We start from the raw sequence: 17,676 nt of genomic DNA, 5'->3' as shown, positions 1-17,676 counted from the left end.
GAAGAGCACTGCAGATACAATACTGCAGTATTAGTCAGCTTATGTAGGGCATGGATACAGCAAAAGTAGTTCAAGGGAGAAATATTAAATTCCAAACACACTGTGAGCTCCTAACTATTTAACATTAATAGTTTAGGTAAAAGCCCCCTCCATTTCTGATGTGAGATTTTTCTCTCTGCTTGCTCAGTATCTCTTTGCTTTTACACTTTTTTTTTTTCCTTTTCTTTCCTTTTTTTTGTAATTATTGGCCAGATATTTTTAGGCTTAAGCAACTGTCCCTCTATATGCAGCAGGAGGAATAAAGCTTTATCTGAGAAGATAAATGTTCTATTAACACAGTAGCTGGTATTGACCAATAGGAAAAAGATTATCAAATGCATCTTGGCATTTCAGCAATGAATGATAAATTTTATCATCACATTATAGTGAGGTATGGTCTCTCTTATGTCGCCTAAGAGAGGTAACCTAAGAAACTAACCTCTAATAATAATGCAAAGCCACACTCCAAAGAAATTTGAAAATGAGAAAAAATCATTTGGGAATATAAGATGACTTGTGCAACAAAGTATTAGGGAACCTACTTCTTTGTTCTTCCAGGAAAAATGGGGGGAAAAAATCAAATATTCATTTAATATTGATTTAACTGTAGGAAATCTTGAAGGAGGAGGGTTGAAAATAGTTCCACTACTTTCTGGAAATAAGCCTGAAAATGGATTAAAATGTTAATGAACCTGCACTTACTACAGAAATAAATTACACAGTGGAGACACTGAGTTATCACCAAGATGTTCAGCAGTGAAGTGGCGCTCAACATGGTCAATTGCTGCTGCTCAGCTGTGAAGATTACACGTGCCAGTCACACAACTGTGGGTCTGACTGGCAAAAGAACAGTAAGAGGAGAACTGAACCACTGGGGTAAGGGACCAAACAGAATTCTACATTTCCTTTAAAAAATATAAACCATCTACCACAGCAGTTTTTGATCAAGCTAGATGATGAACCACCTCTATCAGTACAGTTACACCAGATGCTTTCAGACAGCCTAAGCCATCTCTGCCTCTAAAGGAAGCAGACCTACCCTTCCTCTTCCCTACTATTATCTTCAATGTAGTGGTAAAAGTACTTGTGCACCCCATCATGAAGCAGATTCTGGAAGTGATCGAAATTAAAATTAAACCAGTGGAAAAAAAAGGGTTAATTTTAACCCAGATCATATTCTTGTCCTGTATAAATATTGGCACTTGCCTCCGTGTTCCAGAGTGGGAAAGAACTGCTTCTCCTACAACTATGCCAGAATAAAATATTCATGAACTGCAGCACTACACAGCAAAAAAAGCAGAGGCCACAGGCACTTCACTGCTGAGATCACAGATAACAAGCAATTATTTTGTCTTTCTAGTTAGTCTCACTGAATCACTTATGCTAGTGGTGTTGGAAGGTAGGAACTATCCTTGGCAAAGATGAGCCTTAATTCTACTACTATTATTTCTGTATGATCCATTTTAAGAACAAAGACTTATTTCATTTCTACACTTACTATACTTGTAACGTAATTTCTACTACTACCACCACAATAAAAACCTTAAGATTTTTCATATCTACGAAGACTTGTCAGATTTTTAAAAAAAAAAAAAAAAAAAAAAGTGAAGTCTCACCTATAAAACATGATAAAACCATCAAAACTAAAGCAGCTTACAGAGTTATTGCCAGGGGCAGGTGTCAGAGGGATCTACAATACTTTTTACCTGGCTCTCCCTTGCCTGTTCGGCTAGGAATGGTATGGGCATGCAGCAAGCTAACAACTCTGTTCAGAGCAGCAGGCAGCTCTTCTTGACACCACGATTCATCTAATTCACATTCTGGTTTCATCAGGCGCAAGGTCACATGGCTCACTAAAGTACCTGGTATGAAAGAATAAAGAATCCATGAGAGCACTAAACCCGAACATTTATTGAGAGAAAAAATCCCCAGGAACACAGATCCAAGAATTGGAACAAAGCTCTAAGCAACAGCCCAGGCTGAAAAAGAGGCACAGAGGAGGAATCACAGCCCTGACGTTTAGAGGGAGCAGCTTCCTCCGTAACAGTTACATGTGCGAGTTCCCCTTGCAGAGTTTGGAGGACGTGAGTGTGAGAGAGTCCTGTTAGAACCAACTGCTACTGAGAGGTGGTCACAACAACTAGACAACTCCTTGTCTTTGGACCCAGTCGTATCCACCAGTAGGATCTCTGGGACGTTGCAGTCAGCTCCCTAAACACTGTTCCAGGGTGGTTTTTCCTCCTGGCTGTCTGGGGTATGTGGTTATGATCCACAGCTTCTAAAAGCAAGGATTTTCACCACCCTGTAATGAAAGTAACATACCCTGCCCTTAAATAGCAATTGCAAATACTAACCAAAGGTTTTCAGTCGAGCAGGCATGACACAGGAAGCCAAGGAAAGAAAAGGATTCTTAATCCTTGGAGCAGCCAAAGGTGATCGAAAAAGTGGCAAGAAGGAACTGATGAGACCAGGGATGTACTGAGTTAGTCCAGGAGGCTTTCTCTTTATCACAGTGTCCAGGAGTCCTAGGGCTGTTTCCAGCTCATTATCAAGCTATAAGAGAAACAATTCAAAAAGTTACCAGAAAAACTCCACCCAGAAAAAAAAAAAATCGATTGTTAAATCTGATTTCTAATGAAAGAAACAAATAGGTTATTGCCAAATATTCTCTCTGCTATTCCATTTTCCTTTTAGCAAAATTATTTGGGCCATGCAGACTGCAGAATTAGCAAAAAAAAAAAAAAAAACCAAAACCAAAAACCATTGAAACTTACCTCCTTCAGCCGTTTTCTTATCTGAGATTCCCTTTCCAGTTGTGCATGCATCAGCTCCTTCTGCTTGCTAGTCAGTTGCACCTCATCCTTTATTCCTTTCTTCTTCTTTATTTCCTGCAGTCGAGAGCCACGGACATTATTAACTGGGAGCTATTAATATTGTTCCCTCAATTAGATAGAGAAGAAAGTGGTACACATTGGGTTTTTTAACAATTTACTTTTAAAACAGTACCAAAATACTTTTCCAAGCCTATCACTCTTACGTGAAGACATAAAACAGCAGGTTAACAACACTTTAGTGTCCAATTAGCAGCAAAACATCAGTTTCTCTCAGGTTTAAATTAGTCACATATTTGATATTATTAGATATAGCCATCCAGCTCCTTCTGCAGTGGATGGGTGTATCATCCTCACCAGAGCAAACAGAAGTTAGCCTTTAATAAAAGAATGCTCTGGTCAACCTGGTACATTTCCTTCCTTTGACCAAATTCTTTCCCCCACCCACTGCTCTGCACAGACTGAACAGAACTGCTGGCTGCCTACAAGATGGAAGCACCTATTTAACAAGCCCTACTGAAAAAATTACACAAGATACATTGAAGAAGAGATGAAGAGAAAAAACAGGTATTACCAACTAGTAAGTGCACTCACAAACTAAGAGAATACCACATAAATGGACACAAATACAGATATAAAAGAAAAGAAACAGACATACAGATATAAGAGAAGACAACATTTAGGTATTCAAAGAAGTCCAGAGCCCCTTTCCCCACAGTGTACACATATATGCCAGAAGCCACACAATAAAACAGATGAGACAGCAGTGAAGGTTCTGACACCAGGCTGGCTTTCCTATTCCCATTAACTCACCTCCTTCAGCTCCAGCTCAATGATTTGTTCCTTGAAGGAATAAGCTTTGTTCTCCCTCTTCATGTTAGCCTTTTTCATACTATCCTGTTGAGCACTGAGAAGGAAAAGCAGAGAAAAGAATCAGCACTGCTCTGGACTAAGATCCAGGCACATAAATCTGGGAACTCCTGTCCAGAAAGAGCATCTGACAAACCCACACACCCACTGGCTAGATGTCAGCAGCAATCAATCCCCAGGTGCACACAGAAAAGAAATTATAAAGAATTACCTCTGTATTATAGATTTGTCATACAGTTCTCCCTCTGGTGTCTTCATGATGGCAAATTCCTCTCGAGTAACCTGGCACAGAGCTGGATTCTCCATTGATGCTGAGATAGTGCTGATGAGCTGTGGAAGCACTTTACCAGGTGAAAGCAGAGAGAGAGATCCCACTGCATTCATAGACGACTGTCAAGAAAACAAAGGAAAAAAGGTTATTATCAGTATTTCTTGAAATTGCCTCAAACAAGCATGCCCTGTTGAGACAGCCCATGCTGTGTTCCAATTCCTAATTCTTTGTTCAGTGGGTACTTCTTTCTTATCTAGCCTTCTACTGCGTTGCAGATACACATTCTTAAATCCCAGCTCCTTTTCAGTGGAGACATTCCCTTTGAACCTGTCTTTTCTCCACCTTTTAGACAGATCTTGTTCCTTACAGACCAGTTAGAACTTAATTCCTCCAGAAAACTCTCCTGTTCCAAAGTATCTTCCAAATGTAACACAAGGAAAGCAGAAGTTTATCACCTGGTTCTCTGGAGTGTAGGCAGTGATCCTGGGTAATATGTCATTCAGGTGTTTGTTAATGAACTCTTTGGGATCTATCTTCATCTTGATGAGGAGGGCTGGCCAAAGACCCGGCTGCACTGTCACTAGCAGGAAGAATAAATGTGCATAATAAATATGAAACAGACTGCAAATACAATAAAACAAAACCCAAATAAGCTAAAAACCAGACACTGGCCATGGGAGTGATTGTATCCCTTCACTTACCTACAGATGGATGATGGCTCACCAGCAGCATCTCCAGAGCCAGCTTTTCTGGCTCGAAGGAATCCACATCAAGCCCTGCCACACTTGTAATGACACAGAGTGCCTCGTGAAGGACACGGGGAGGAATGTACGTCCTTCCCAGCTCCGACAGCTCCCCCGACTCCAGCACCAGGACCTCGTGAGGCAGAACCTGAGCGGACAACTTGTCATTAACACATCACACCAAGCTTTCCTAAGCATACTTCCCCACAGTAACACCACACCGAATATCGACAATCAGCTCCCTGTGTCAGTACCAACTACCTGAAGTTTTCAAAGAAAGGAAGGGATAAAGGGCAACAGTGACATCGAAGCACAGAGATGACAGTGACAGAAAGACTAAGACTGGAGGACTACACTAGATTTGGCAAGCAGGGGTAAAACAAAGCTAAACCAATCATTTTTGGCAAAGAGGACTTTGGAAAAGGTTGAATCAGCTGGCTGGGAACAGTATGCCCAACTTCTGCAGTCTAATTTTACCCAGTATCTTTTCAGAAATACTTTATTCAGGCTGTATCTGTGACATGCGAAGACTATTTACAAAGTCCCAGCCTTGGTACCTAATTAATGCAACTTAATCTATTATACAACTTGACATGGCACCAGCTCAGCAGCATGCTCAGTAATATAACACTTATTGTTTCCTTTTTAAAATTTTCTTTTTATTTTTAGAATAATTGCTACTAAAGTATTTATATTACATTTGTTTTAAATAGGCAGCCTGAGCTATAAGACAGGACCAAAGAACTAGGATACCAAGAAAGGAACTAAGCACTTCCAGCAGGGATTAAAAGTGGATTAAAATAACAGAAGGACATGGGAAATTGCAGCTTCTTCCCCAAATAACTTTGAATAATATATCTTTTGTGTATACAGGGAAGACTAGGCACACCACAGACACTGATACAGTAATACGCAGTAATCCAGTAACTAGTGACATTCTAGATCATACAGCTGGAACTGAATCCTCCTCATATCATCTTTGCTGTATGTCAATACTAACAGCAAATCTAGGGTAGGGAGGTGATGGGCAGCCTACAAACAACAGGCTAAGCAGAGACTAGACTTCTTGACTACTCACCTTATGAGAACTGAGAACCACTTTCAGCTCCTCCAAGAGCCCATAGGCCAGTTTGTACCCACCCAGAGAGGACAACAGCTTCTTAACTGTTTGATGGGCCTGTCTTCGAACGTTCCAGGTCCGACTCAGCAGTACTGCAACAAGGGCACGGTGATACTGCCTGAAAACAGAGAAATAAACAGGTTTAGCAAGGGAGGCAGCTCCATAAACCAACTGGACACAAAAGCACAAGAAGTTCAACATTCTTTGCAAAGTCCCAAGCCCACCCTCTCCACTGCCCCCATTAACATTCAGGGATCAACCACAGATCAGTGGCAGCAAGAGCAGGCTACGTACTGAACTTTACTTTCAGGCAGCCGTTGTGCATGATCCAAGAGAAGGCGCTCTGTCAGCTGCAGCACTGTACACATTGCTGTGGGGAAAGACAAATATTTAAAACAGCGTAAGGCTTCATAAGGAAACAGATTTATTTATTTTTTTTACCTGAAAACAAACAAACAGCAAGCAGGACATATTCAAATAGCTACCCAAACTGAGTCTCTACATAATCTTCTCAGTGAAGCTAGAGACAAATCCAACTGAGATCTGCCAAGACTGGAAACAGAGCCATGATTTCATAAAAATGTTGTTAGCTGGATCCCAGCAGAATTTTCCTGACCACTATGTGTGACCCATTTTTGTCTAAGTTAACAGAGCAAACCAAACTATAAACACAACGCTCGCTGCATCAACATGGTTAATTCCTGAGTGCTGCCAAAACTGAGACACCGCACAGATGCACTTTGTATTGGAAAGACTTTCACAAAATATACAGATTTGGAATTATAAACATTTGATAACACAGTTTCACTAGAAATAAGTCAATTCATTGTCAAACTTAGACTACAATTAGTCTAGATGTACTTCTGAAAGAGCACACTGTTTGTTTTAAACTGAAACTGGATCCTCCAAAGATCATAGAACAGGGCTAACAGCAACAGCTCTTATAAGTACTAAGTAATAGAGTTAAACAGCAATTGGACACGCAGTAGCTGACAATTTACCTTCCTCTGATGCAGACTGCAAGAACTTCTCAGATGTAAAAATTTGTTTTTTCTCGTCCAGAATCAGCTGCCAGAAACCACTCAGCTTAGACTCTAACAAGAAAATAAGAGATATTTATCAAGAATGTTTCAAAGTTAGTTAGAACTCACCAGCCTACATAAAATACAGTAGAATTCTGTCCCCTGAAATCACTCAAGTTATTTCTAGCTTTACTTGTCTTCAGTTATAAAGCCTATAACCTCTCTCATTCAGAATTATAAGCATGTCCAAAAACCAGTTCCTGTAATATCCTCTAATGGAAGACAGAATTCCAGTCCTCATGCTGTCCAAAGACAATTTGTGAAAAATACTACACAAATAGCAAGCAAGTAATACTTTTAATGCATCAGTCAAGTCCTGGCATGTCAGGTCTGGGTGAACATCTCCTGTAAGAATAAAGAGGAATGCTGCCCTAAGTGAACAGAAGCTGGGATTTGCAAAGCCAGGAAGAGCAAGAATTCTTGCTCTTGAAGGTACAAGAAGGTGGGAATAAATCCTTCCCTGGTTTACAAAAGGGCAACGATTCTCTGTGCAGAAACAACACACAAATTAAGGAACAGTATCTCATGTACTTTGTGAAGAACAAGCATTAGCCCTCAGAACCTGTTTACACTGGCTTTGACTAGATGTTCTGTGACCTTACCAGTTTGTCCCTCAATTACAGACATCCTGCAGATCAACAAAGCTGCAGCAACTCCTTCAGTTACCATGGGAACCTGAGTACTTTGAGATGCTGCTTTTTCTACTGTTTGGATCAGCATTGGCAGCAAGTCCATTCCCTGTAATAATGTGTCACCTGAGGAGACAGAAAGAGAAAAGTTACAAACCAACATGGTCCTTCACACTTTACCCCACAAGGGTATCAATGGTTCTTCTGTTGTCATGAGACAAGGAAAGGAACCAGACACCTGCTGGGAAAACTGAATCTCTCAGAGTATTTGCCAACCATGACTACTTCAACTACAAAAACCGAGATGAATGCTTTGGTCCTTTTCTCACAGATAAAGCAGTCCCATCTCAGTAAGAGTTTCTGCTCATGGGATGCAGAAGAAAATGCTAATTCAGTTACATTAAAGGAACTGGTTCAAATCACAGGAAGTCTGACTTCAAAGATTATGTTTCCCTAACAGAGCGAAAGTAAATTCCTGGCAAGTCACAACCATCTGTTCCACTTCAAACATTGACAAGTTAAAAAATCCCACTGGTCTGTGACCTTCCACAGAAACTGAGCTAGCTAGGTGTTCCTGGTGTTTCCAGAAGCAACCTCTGACACACAATACTGAAAAAGAAAACAAAAGACCTTGGGATTTTCTGTGTTAAGTATTCGCAGGTAGTGTTTTAACAGTAAACTCCTATCAGTTAGAATCTCTATTTTCTTTATGCCCCAGTTGGATGCTTCACTGGGTGGGTCAAAGCAAGTAGTCAGTGTTCCAGTGCTAAGTTATTTTGGAATATGAACACCTTGGTCCCTCAAACAGCTGGACACATCACACACAAGTAATCACCCTTGCCCATGGCAAGCACGAGCAACTTCCCATCTGCCATACTGATGTCTCCAAAAGGGCTGCTATCCTGTGACATCTAAGTACTTTGAGAGTGTTTTTTTCAGCCCTGTGATAGCACAGAAATTCCTGTTAGCTCCAATGGAAAAATGTAGAATTACAGTTTCACTCGGATCCATACTGAGAAAGCGATGGCTAATCCACTGCACCCACACAGTACAGAGTCATTAACCTCTTGAGGAGATGTACCAAATGTACCATCCCTTTGATTCACACTGCATCAACAAGGAAGGGAGATCTCACACACAGGCATCGGACTGATGACCTGCTGACCCACGGACGAAATGCTGAAGTCAAAGAGGGTAAGACCAACAGAAACAGATCTCAAAGGACCACCAAAAGTTTAGAATTTCTGAAGATCTCAATTTCAAACACAATAACTTTTTTTTTTTTTAATTTTTGTTAAAGCTTCTGAAAGCCAAAGGCACAGAGCAGGATCCCAGTATGCTGGGTGCTATATAAAACAAAAGCATAGTCCCTGAGCTAAAAACCTTACAATTTTAAGTGTAAGACAAAAATAAAGCAAACAAAAATTACTTTGGGAGTATATGAAAACGCAGCATGATGGGCAGTGATGCCAGTTATACAAAGAGACAAACCATTTTTGGAGGCTTGAAGGGAAAAGAGAGTTTAAGGAGAAATATGAAGGATGTTAATGAACAGATACTGCCTTACAAAATCTTTATGAATCCACGCAGCTATCCACTTACGATCTTCAAGGTGCCTTCCAACCCACACCATTCTGTGACTCCATGATTATATCAGGAAGTACAAAAGTTGATCACACAGTCAAGTGAGTTATTAACAGCTGCACAGTTTTACCTTTGAAAGAGGCTAGCATGCACTGCAGGTAGGCATGTCTCACAGCTGAAGTAGAGGTTTTAAGGCTGAAGGCCTTTTTTAGCCATTCTACCAGCTTCTTAGGAACTTCCGTGGTGAACCGAACACACCAAAGAGCCAGGACAGAGACTGCATGAACCAACGTGCCTTCATGGACTAGGAAGTAACACAGAGCTCATGTCAGTACAGCAATCGCATAAAACTCAGGAAAATAAAACAGAAAGTGGGTAACAGTGTCAGGAGGGGACAAGTAAAGAATGCACGTGCTTCTACGAGACACAGCACTGTCTCCATAGGGCTGCTCATCAAAACAGGGCAAGAGATTTTATAACACACCAGGTGAGAATCCGGATTTATCCTGAGTAACAGGCCACATGAAAATCCCACTCAAGACAAAAGCAGCTTAGCAAACCCAGAACAAAGGCAAGAGGTCTCACCTTCTTGTTGCAGGAAAGGGATGAAAAGCTCAGACACAGTTCCACTCAGAGCTTGGCTAGAAGATCCAGAAACCACATGGTGACTAAGGCTGCCGATCGCTGAAAGGACAGAGTTCTCTCGTTAGTTCCCAGACTACCAGCACTTGCTGCAAAATCTAACAATAATCAAGAGCGACCCTTCACATTTCAATCCTTGCACAGACTCCTCTCTCTTGTGACACCTGGATGCCACATCCACCACATACCAACACTGCAGGACCTCTGCCTTCATTCTTACCCAGGATACAGTCATCATCTTCCTTGCATAAAACATTTTAGCCTACCAGTCAATTATTTCCTTTGAATCAAAGTCCAAAACTGGCGCGTGGTATCTAGCACCCTGTATGGCATTAACCACAGCCAACGTGGAATGACAGGCGGGGAATCCTAAAGCCTTAAGTACAGATCCTTTTCATTCAGCCTCCTGCTGAGTTTCTTCCCCCAGAGAAGCAGCTTTCTTCTAGGATCCTCACCTGAAAGAACACTCATCTTCTGAGCAACAACTGTCAGCTTCCCTTCTGAGCCTGCCAACAAGAAACAAGTGTGTGATGGCTGACTTACAGAGACAACAGCTATGCACTACATCGAGATTCTTGTCTAACAAGAGCTTGCCCTGTTACCCCTGGTCCAGGCTGAGCCACCCCTACCATACAGGCAGCTAAAGACAAGAGAAAATACAATAAAACAAAACTCCTTGAAGCCAGCAAAACTTTTTTTCATCTCCACTGTTTATCCTACAATTTACTCACCCCCTAAGATGGCAAAAAGGTGTCTGCCCAGCGACTCCACAGCCGAAGGATCACTACATTGTCGAGCCAAGTTCTTTAATGCCACAACTGCTTCATCCATCAGCTGCACACTGTTGGATTTCAGATGACCTAGAAAATAATGCACAAGCTAAGAGCTCCTTACGACAAACTGCAAAGAATCAGCAAGACACGGACATATCCTTATGTGTGGCTCCACTCAGCTTCTGGAATCATCACATGAACTATTCCAGTTCAAAGTTACAACATCATCCTCCCTCCCACATACTACAACTTCTTCACCAGTCATCATGCTGTTAGAGGTACTGTCAGGAAGTTGGAAGAAAGCTTTATTCTGGATTCACCATTCTCTCTAGATGTCAGCGTACTTACTGGCCAGTCCTTTCACAATGTCTAGAGCATACTGGCTGAGATCCAGGTTCACAGATACAAGCAAGCAAGAGATTGCTGAAGACAGAAAAGATAATGGCATATTACATTTTGTTAAGTAACTGGTTTTAGCATTTTAATACACACTTCCCCACAATTCACATCAAGAGCAGACAGGGTCAGCAAGGAGTAGGAAGAAAAAAACCACTGAAATTGATTGCCAATGAACAGATTAATTCAGGATTATTCTTAGCACTCAGCTGTGAAATTCTGTCCTCGGTGCAAACAGTAGCTATCACATACCCAGACAGTTGGGCTAACACCACAAATGTTGCTTCTTCACATCCAGCCCTTAGACACCAGACAATCCTGCCGCCTGCACTTGCAGGACCAAAAGCAAAGTCCAGAGACACACAATTCCCCAAGAGCTCCAGACCTCTAAGGAACAACTGTTGACATTCTTTGACAGAGCAATGCAGAGAGATGACAGACTCACTTTCAATGACGTTCTCAGGACTCCGTAGCAGGGATTTCTGCAGAGTTGGCAGAACTAAGTCCTTGAACTCAGCATGAGACATGTACCGAAGAAGCGGGGAGCAGCTGTCCTGCAAAGGGAACAAAGCGCTCAGCACAGCAGTGGACACTGCACATGGGACAAAAGCAAACACAGCTCCTTAACAGGATGTCTCACCAGCACGTGCTTCTGAGGCTTTGTCTTGCTCATAAGGATGGTCTTCAAGTAGAAATCCAGAAGAGCACTCTGAACAAGCAGAAACATCAAGTTACAGCCATATTACAATGGATGCACAGCTCCCCACACACCACCAGGAAGCCAGGCTTGACACCCCACCTCACCCTCCTCTGGAATGCAGCCCTATCCACTCAGCAGAAGCTTTGTTTCCATCCTCACTGGAGAGAGTCAAGCAGAGATCAGTGCTCTGTATTCCGCCCTTCAGCCCAACACTCAAAACACACTGAGAGCTAAATGCTGCCTCCCATTCCTACAACAGGGGAGAAGGCAGAAAGCCGCAGCGTTGGCCATCTACACAAATGGACTGGCCACAGGTACATGTCTGGCACCTCCTCTAGAAATCGATCCCAGCTGCTTTAGTCAGAAGTGCATGACTACTGAATTGACAGGGGAAAACCAGGGGTAGATGCAAAATATCAACCTCACTGAGACATCTGTTCAGCGCCCTTCTCCATGAGAAGTGACACTATCTACTACCCAAAAATAAAGCCGTAGGACAGATTTACCTTGTATCCTTTAATAATATCAATTTCTTTCTGGGCTGTGCAAAACTGCACCACAAGTCCCAGCATTGCAGCATAACTCTGGTTGGGTTCAAGACCAAGAATGACAGATAGGTACTGATCCACCAGATCTTGGTTCTGAAGAGAAAAAGAGCAGGGGACATTAACACAACAGGACCTGGACCAGCTGTTGAATATGGTCATGTAGGGTATACGTCACCTCTTTCCACAGCCTGTTCAATTTCTTCACAGCCCCATCTACCGCCTGCTTATGAGAACCTCCCAGGACTTCCAAAAGGAGCAAACACTGAACCTCCACCTGCCAAGGGAAACAGCCGAGAAAACCTTCACACACTTGCTTCTCAGAGAGCTCATATCAGACAAGACGTGTCGGATGCCAGCGATCAGCTGAATCTGCTTAGGAAAAAGTCCTTAAGTCATGTAGGTTCTTCTAATGAACTGCCATTGCTTTCATCCCACATGCACCACTTTGCAGAACCATCCATAACACTTTTGGAAACTCTGACTTTGAAAACAGCAATTTCTATCAGATTACATCTCTTCTTAAAACGTGTTCCAACTATATTCCAAGGTGCTATGAGCATGGTCACAGGTTCAGGTTGTTGAAGTAGGTGAGAAGAAAGCAAAAAGCTACTTGACACTATGACAGAATTTCACACGCAAATACTTCAAGGTAGGCATGAGGAACTCAGGCCGTGCTGCAGACTGCACCTTGGAGGCACCACCAGCACACCTCGTCTAGAAACGTTGGTATACACCATGGCAGAGCAACTCTCTCGCTCCCACTCTCGTGCTTTATACAACCCCTGCTTTCTCCAGAGGAATAGGACACCAAAATACACCAGAAAGTAAAAAAGTCTGTCATTTAGACCTGGGTTGTAACATGACATCATCAGTTATGCTCAGAATTTTTTGCAATGTTTCATCAACTTCAAAGACATTAGAAATATTTAAATCCTTATATCCAAAGTGATATTTTTACAAACCAACAAGAACCTACCAGTTTTTTCCACGTGTCTCCCTGTCTCTTGTCAGGTGTTGGAAAGACTGTGCGCACCAGCAGGCATGTCCAGGAGAGCGCCAGCAGAGCTGCAGACCCACTGCTCTTACTGTTGTACAAATGGGAGAAGGAGGTAAATCTACAGCTCCAGTGTGTAACTTACACTTATTAGTCCATAAGAGACTCATCTTTGCCCAAGTCAGAACATCACCTTGTAAGTGAGGTGATTTTACCACAGAAAAATACAGCTAGAGTCTTAGTATTTAAAGGAAATAATTACTCCTCATAAGCTACGTGTTCCAGCTCCTGCTTAACACTTCGACCTTCTGAATGGCACAAAAGAGGCTAAATCTTACCTGCTGGGAATGAAAAACCTTAGCAGAAGAAAGACCATTTTTGGATCTTCCCAGTGGCATCACAGAAATAAGAGTCAAATACTTTACCAACCAGGAGTGCCCAAAAGTGACTCAAGATTTGTCACCTGCTGCTGATCTTTACTGTCAGAGCTTCCCAGCCTCAGATGCCGATTCGTTTCTCAGCTTTCCTTCCCTCCTGGCACATTGCTCAGTCCAGGTTTCTGCTCTCACCTCCTCCCTCCACTTCAGGTAACAGATCCCACCTCCCAGCTCCCAGAGGATCCTCACCCCATTCTGATCTCTCCCTCAAGTGAAAGAACACAGAGAGTGTCCTGCTGCACGAGGACAGACACTGCGACTGAAGGGTGAATATTTTATCACCACAAGCCTTTAAACCAAGATCAGATATTTTTCTGAGAGCTACACTTCTCTCCAGCCCTGGAGGCATTGCAGGTTGGCGCTCTGCAGTCTGTATCAGCTCAACAACACCCTAAGTCACCTTTTGGAACCACTGATGTTCCCAGAGGCTACCACAATACAACAGCAGTTTGTTTCTCAGATCAGCTTCACATTTCATTATCTTCCTGTCTATGACAAGGTCTTGAATTCCACCAGCCCATCACCAAATGGGCAAGGAAATTCTCTTTCCTAATCATTTTGGAAGCTATTTCTTGATAAAAGAGTTTATTCCTCATCTCTCCAGACTTGAAGATTAACAAAGTGAAAACTAACTCAGAGTCAATCCACCAGCAGTAATACCAAGAGTCCTTCTGCTTTCCCAGAAGACATGAAGGAGGTAAGAGAGGAACACTTGAACGGTCATTAACAGCTTTGTCTCTAAATGTTTTTAACACCTCAGGCAAGCAGTAGCAGAAAAGTCATTGTGAACACAAGAGCAACCACCAACAACTCAGAACTGCTTCCACACAAAGCAACTCATCCAGCACCTGGGAACTCCAGCCTTGCCACCGATCCCTGAAGACTGAAGTGACTGCAGAAGGTTTTTTGCTGTTGCATCTGGCTGGGACTCTGCGAGCTGCTGAAGCGCCAGCTGCAGGGCTCTGCGGGATGCTGCATCGCTGGAATGAAAAATACATCTCCGTGAAAATTGCAAACCCTGCCAACACCACACAGACTGCTACACTGCACCACACAAAGGACACTGCCTTCTCATCTCAGCTGTCGAGCTAGCAGTTATCTTCTCCTTGCTGTCCCAACAAGAGGAGAAGCTGCTGGCAGAAAGCTCCATTCCCTTCCTCAGCTGACAGAAGTTATGTCAAGGCTCTCCAGCAGGTTGCAGAAGAAAACACGGGTTCTGAACAGCTTCTCTACAACAGGCCACAATTTAATCCCATCTAAAAGTGTCTAAAAGACACCTCAGTCTTGCTTCACAAGGACACGGGCATTCATTCGTGCAGACTGAACCACAGGGTGCAAGATTTAATTTAAAAATGAAAAGTGAAACACGAGGTAAGTGTCGTGAAACTTCTTAATGCCAAACATAACTCGAGAGCCTAATTATTAGATGGCATCTTCAGTGCCACACGTGCCTATGTGACACTGCACACTAACGTTTCTAGATGCTCCATGCCACTGTAACTAATACATCAATACTGATAGATTAAATAATACAGCCTTTCTACATCCATTAACTCACCGGTATCGATGCAGAGTGAGGCAGAAGAGTTTGCAAAGGCCTTTCACTGCACCCTCTGGAAGATCTGTAACAGATTGTATTTCAAAATATTTCCTCATAAATCACTGAGCTCTTAAATCTTTAACACGAACAGTATTCACTTCACAACTGGAATCACTGAACAGTTCACAGCCCCTCTACTTCTATGAAATTAAATTTGCAAGGACTCAGAGTTCTCTATTTTTATACATTTCGTGCATAATTTTAAAAACAAGGGCAAAATCTGAACACGTGCCATTCCACAGTCATCTTCAGAAAATGAGAGAAACCAAAAACACTTTTAAAAATTTGTTTCAACTGTTTTATTATCTAAAATCTGCCATACTCTCCCCTCTCCATATACAGATATATATGCACTACTAACTGGAAAAGCACACGTGCTGGAACTGGAGTCGTGTGTTACCTACAAAACCCCTGCTCGGAATTAACGCTGTGAGAAAGCACAGACTCCAAACGCTGCCAGCCTCCTGTTTTAAAAATCTACCCCACATTGAAACACAATATTTCAACATTCTTCTCCACCCTGGTGCCAGAGCAGTGCCCCGAAGCTGTTACCTTTCCCAGAAATGCATTTTCCCAGCTCACTGAGGATCTCTCTCCGCTCCTTCACGCTGGCTGTGGTTACTTTCACCGCAAACCGCTTCAGTGTATCAGAAATCTAAAACCACACACAGAGAGAGGAAAAAACATCAGCCTGCCTTTGAGATCAGCACACAGGGCACAAAACCAGGGCCAGGAGAACACGGCACCTGCCACCACGTGACGTCTCAGCAACTCAGTGTGACCACTTAGGGTCTTATCTGCAGGGGAAAGGGTCAGTGTCCATCACACACGACAAACCTCGGACACCTCCCCCTTGGGCTGAAGGCTGAGTGCTTTCTGCTTGTTAACCTGTGTCCCTGTCACAGTGCTCATGCTCCCCAAGATACATTTACCCCTCAAAGTAGGACAGAGTGATGGGTAAGATCAACAGCCTAGAGTACAGGACCTTTAAAAGCACCCAAAAAAAAGCACTTCAAGAATGCAAAGGTGCTTTTCAGTGGAGTTACCTCCTAAAGCCCACGCACCCTCAGAGAGGGACTGGTAACTGCAGACACCCAGGGCTCAGGGTAACTGCTGTGCTGAAAAACCCACCTGTGGCTCAGGGCTGTCAACAGTGACCTTCTGTACAGACCCAGCTGAGGGAGGAGCTGCTTGCTTTCAGCCTTTTCCAGACTGACACACAGCTGCAGGGATTGTTTAAGTGGGATTTGATGGATTACAAGAGGTCACACCTCGCTATCGAGCTCCTTCCACGCGCCAGCAGCAGCTCTCAAGGTTACTCAAGCAAAATGAAAAATCACATCACACAGCTGAATGGTTTCTTCATTCCTGCACCACTGTGTGCCTGGATCTGCCAGGGGGCAGGGACTGAGACCAACCACCCAATTTAGCTCCTGTAAATAGTTTGTTTCAGTTTTCAAGTGGTATCAGGAAGGTGAGATTGTCCTATTAACCCTATCCTGGCAAAAACCAGGACAGAGACACTGTCTGAAAAGACATTTCTCAGCAACCAGCTCCTTGAACTATTGAAACCACTTCCATGAAATCCCAGGTTTTGCAAGATACATGAGATGAAAGACCTGGTGTGGGCTGCACGGGGCTCAGTCAGGTCTACACTCCCAGGTCTTCTGCATTTACATAAACCAAAACACAGCTCTCTAGGAAAGGAAAGGCTTTGAAAAATCAGCTCTTCAACTCAGCAACTTTGTATCTTCATCATCATCTTCATCATCAACTGTAGGAAGGGCAGCAAATCAGCACTTTAAGAAACTCATCAAAACTCTTCCTTCCCTCTTCAGGCAAAACTCCACCAGTTTTGCCACAAGTCTTTTTCCCAGCACAGGAAACCTGGGAACTGAGGAACATGGACCGCCTCCAGCCTTCTCCACAGCTGCTTTCAGTGACTTTTTTTGCTGACAGGCAGGAAGGATAATCCTGTGCAGCGCCTGCCTGGGACTAAGACAGGCTGTCTACAGCTCCCAGACCCTGTGACCATCTCACACCCCTGTTCTCTCCTTAAAAACCAGCTGAAAGTGGGGCTGCAGCTCCAAACAGCCAGGGACAGGCCGACCTGCAGGGACAACAACAGCCCCACACCTGCACCGACAGGACCAGCTGCCAGGGAAGGGCTCAGCTCCCTTCAGACCCTGCAATTACCTGAGTTCATCACATGCAAACTCAAACCGAGCTGCACTTCCTCATGCTGCTTCATCACAAGTACAGGCATGAAAAACACATTAAAATTATCCCAACGATCTGGAAATTCAAAATATAAATCATGTCTAACGCTACAAGACTTCCCGAGCAGATGAGGGACTTACACAGGCAGCACAAGCTGACTCTGCACTCTCCAGGGACGAGCTGCCGGGACAGGCTTC

At 43.2% G+C, this 17,676-nt stretch overlaps 1 protein-coding gene across 1 annotated transcript in view; it reads right to left on the bottom strand.

The window, feature by feature from the left end:
* Positions 1 to 15,914, bottom strand: part of GCN1 (GCN1 activator of EIF2AK4) — a gene marked incomplete at its 5' end in the record, with an annotated part of 40,216 nt that extends 24,302 nt beyond the window's left edge. The window contains 24 exons of the mRNA XM_029083628.1: positions 1,746 to 1,901; positions 2,394 to 2,592; positions 2,814 to 2,927; positions 3,684 to 3,777; positions 3,952 to 4,130; positions 4,467 to 4,591; positions 4,713 to 4,902; positions 5,833 to 5,992; positions 6,169 to 6,244; positions 6,876 to 6,968; positions 7,559 to 7,711; positions 9,300 to 9,473; positions 9,755 to 9,853; positions 10,267 to 10,317; positions 10,543 to 10,671; positions 10,933 to 11,007; positions 11,426 to 11,534; positions 11,621 to 11,689; positions 12,187 to 12,321; positions 12,404 to 12,502; positions 13,205 to 13,313; positions 14,508 to 14,639; positions 15,218 to 15,281; positions 15,812 to 15,914. Of these exons, the coding sequence (XP_028939461.1) occupies positions 1,746 to 1,901; positions 2,394 to 2,592; positions 2,814 to 2,927; positions 3,684 to 3,777; positions 3,952 to 4,130; positions 4,467 to 4,591; positions 4,713 to 4,902; positions 5,833 to 5,992; positions 6,169 to 6,244; positions 6,876 to 6,968; positions 7,559 to 7,711; positions 9,300 to 9,473; positions 9,755 to 9,853; positions 10,267 to 10,317; positions 10,543 to 10,671; positions 10,933 to 11,007; positions 11,426 to 11,534; positions 11,621 to 11,689; positions 12,187 to 12,321; positions 12,404 to 12,502; positions 13,205 to 13,313; positions 14,508 to 14,639; positions 15,218 to 15,281; positions 15,812 to 15,914 (2,887 nt within the window). The remainder of the gene's footprint in view (positions 1 to 1,745; positions 1,902 to 2,393; positions 2,593 to 2,813; positions 2,928 to 3,683; positions 3,778 to 3,951; positions 4,131 to 4,466; positions 4,592 to 4,712; positions 4,903 to 5,832; positions 5,993 to 6,168; positions 6,245 to 6,875; positions 6,969 to 7,558; positions 7,712 to 9,299; positions 9,474 to 9,754; positions 9,854 to 10,266; positions 10,318 to 10,542; positions 10,672 to 10,932; positions 11,008 to 11,425; positions 11,535 to 11,620; positions 11,690 to 12,186; positions 12,322 to 12,403; positions 12,503 to 13,204; positions 13,314 to 14,507; positions 14,640 to 15,217; positions 15,282 to 15,811) is intronic.
* Positions 15,915 to 17,676: the final 1,762 nt, after the last annotated feature.

Source organism: Antrostomus carolinensis, unplaced genomic scaffold, assembly GCF_000700745.2.
Source record: "Antrostomus carolinensis isolate BGI_N321 unplaced genomic scaffold, ASM70074v2 scaffold1802, whole genome shotgun sequence".
Taxonomy (NCBI): domain Eukaryota; kingdom Metazoa; phylum Chordata; class Aves; order Caprimulgiformes; family Caprimulgidae; genus Antrostomus; species Antrostomus carolinensis.
The sequence above is the reverse complement of the archived record's forward strand: the minus strand, read 5'-3'. Positions and strand labels throughout refer to the sequence as shown.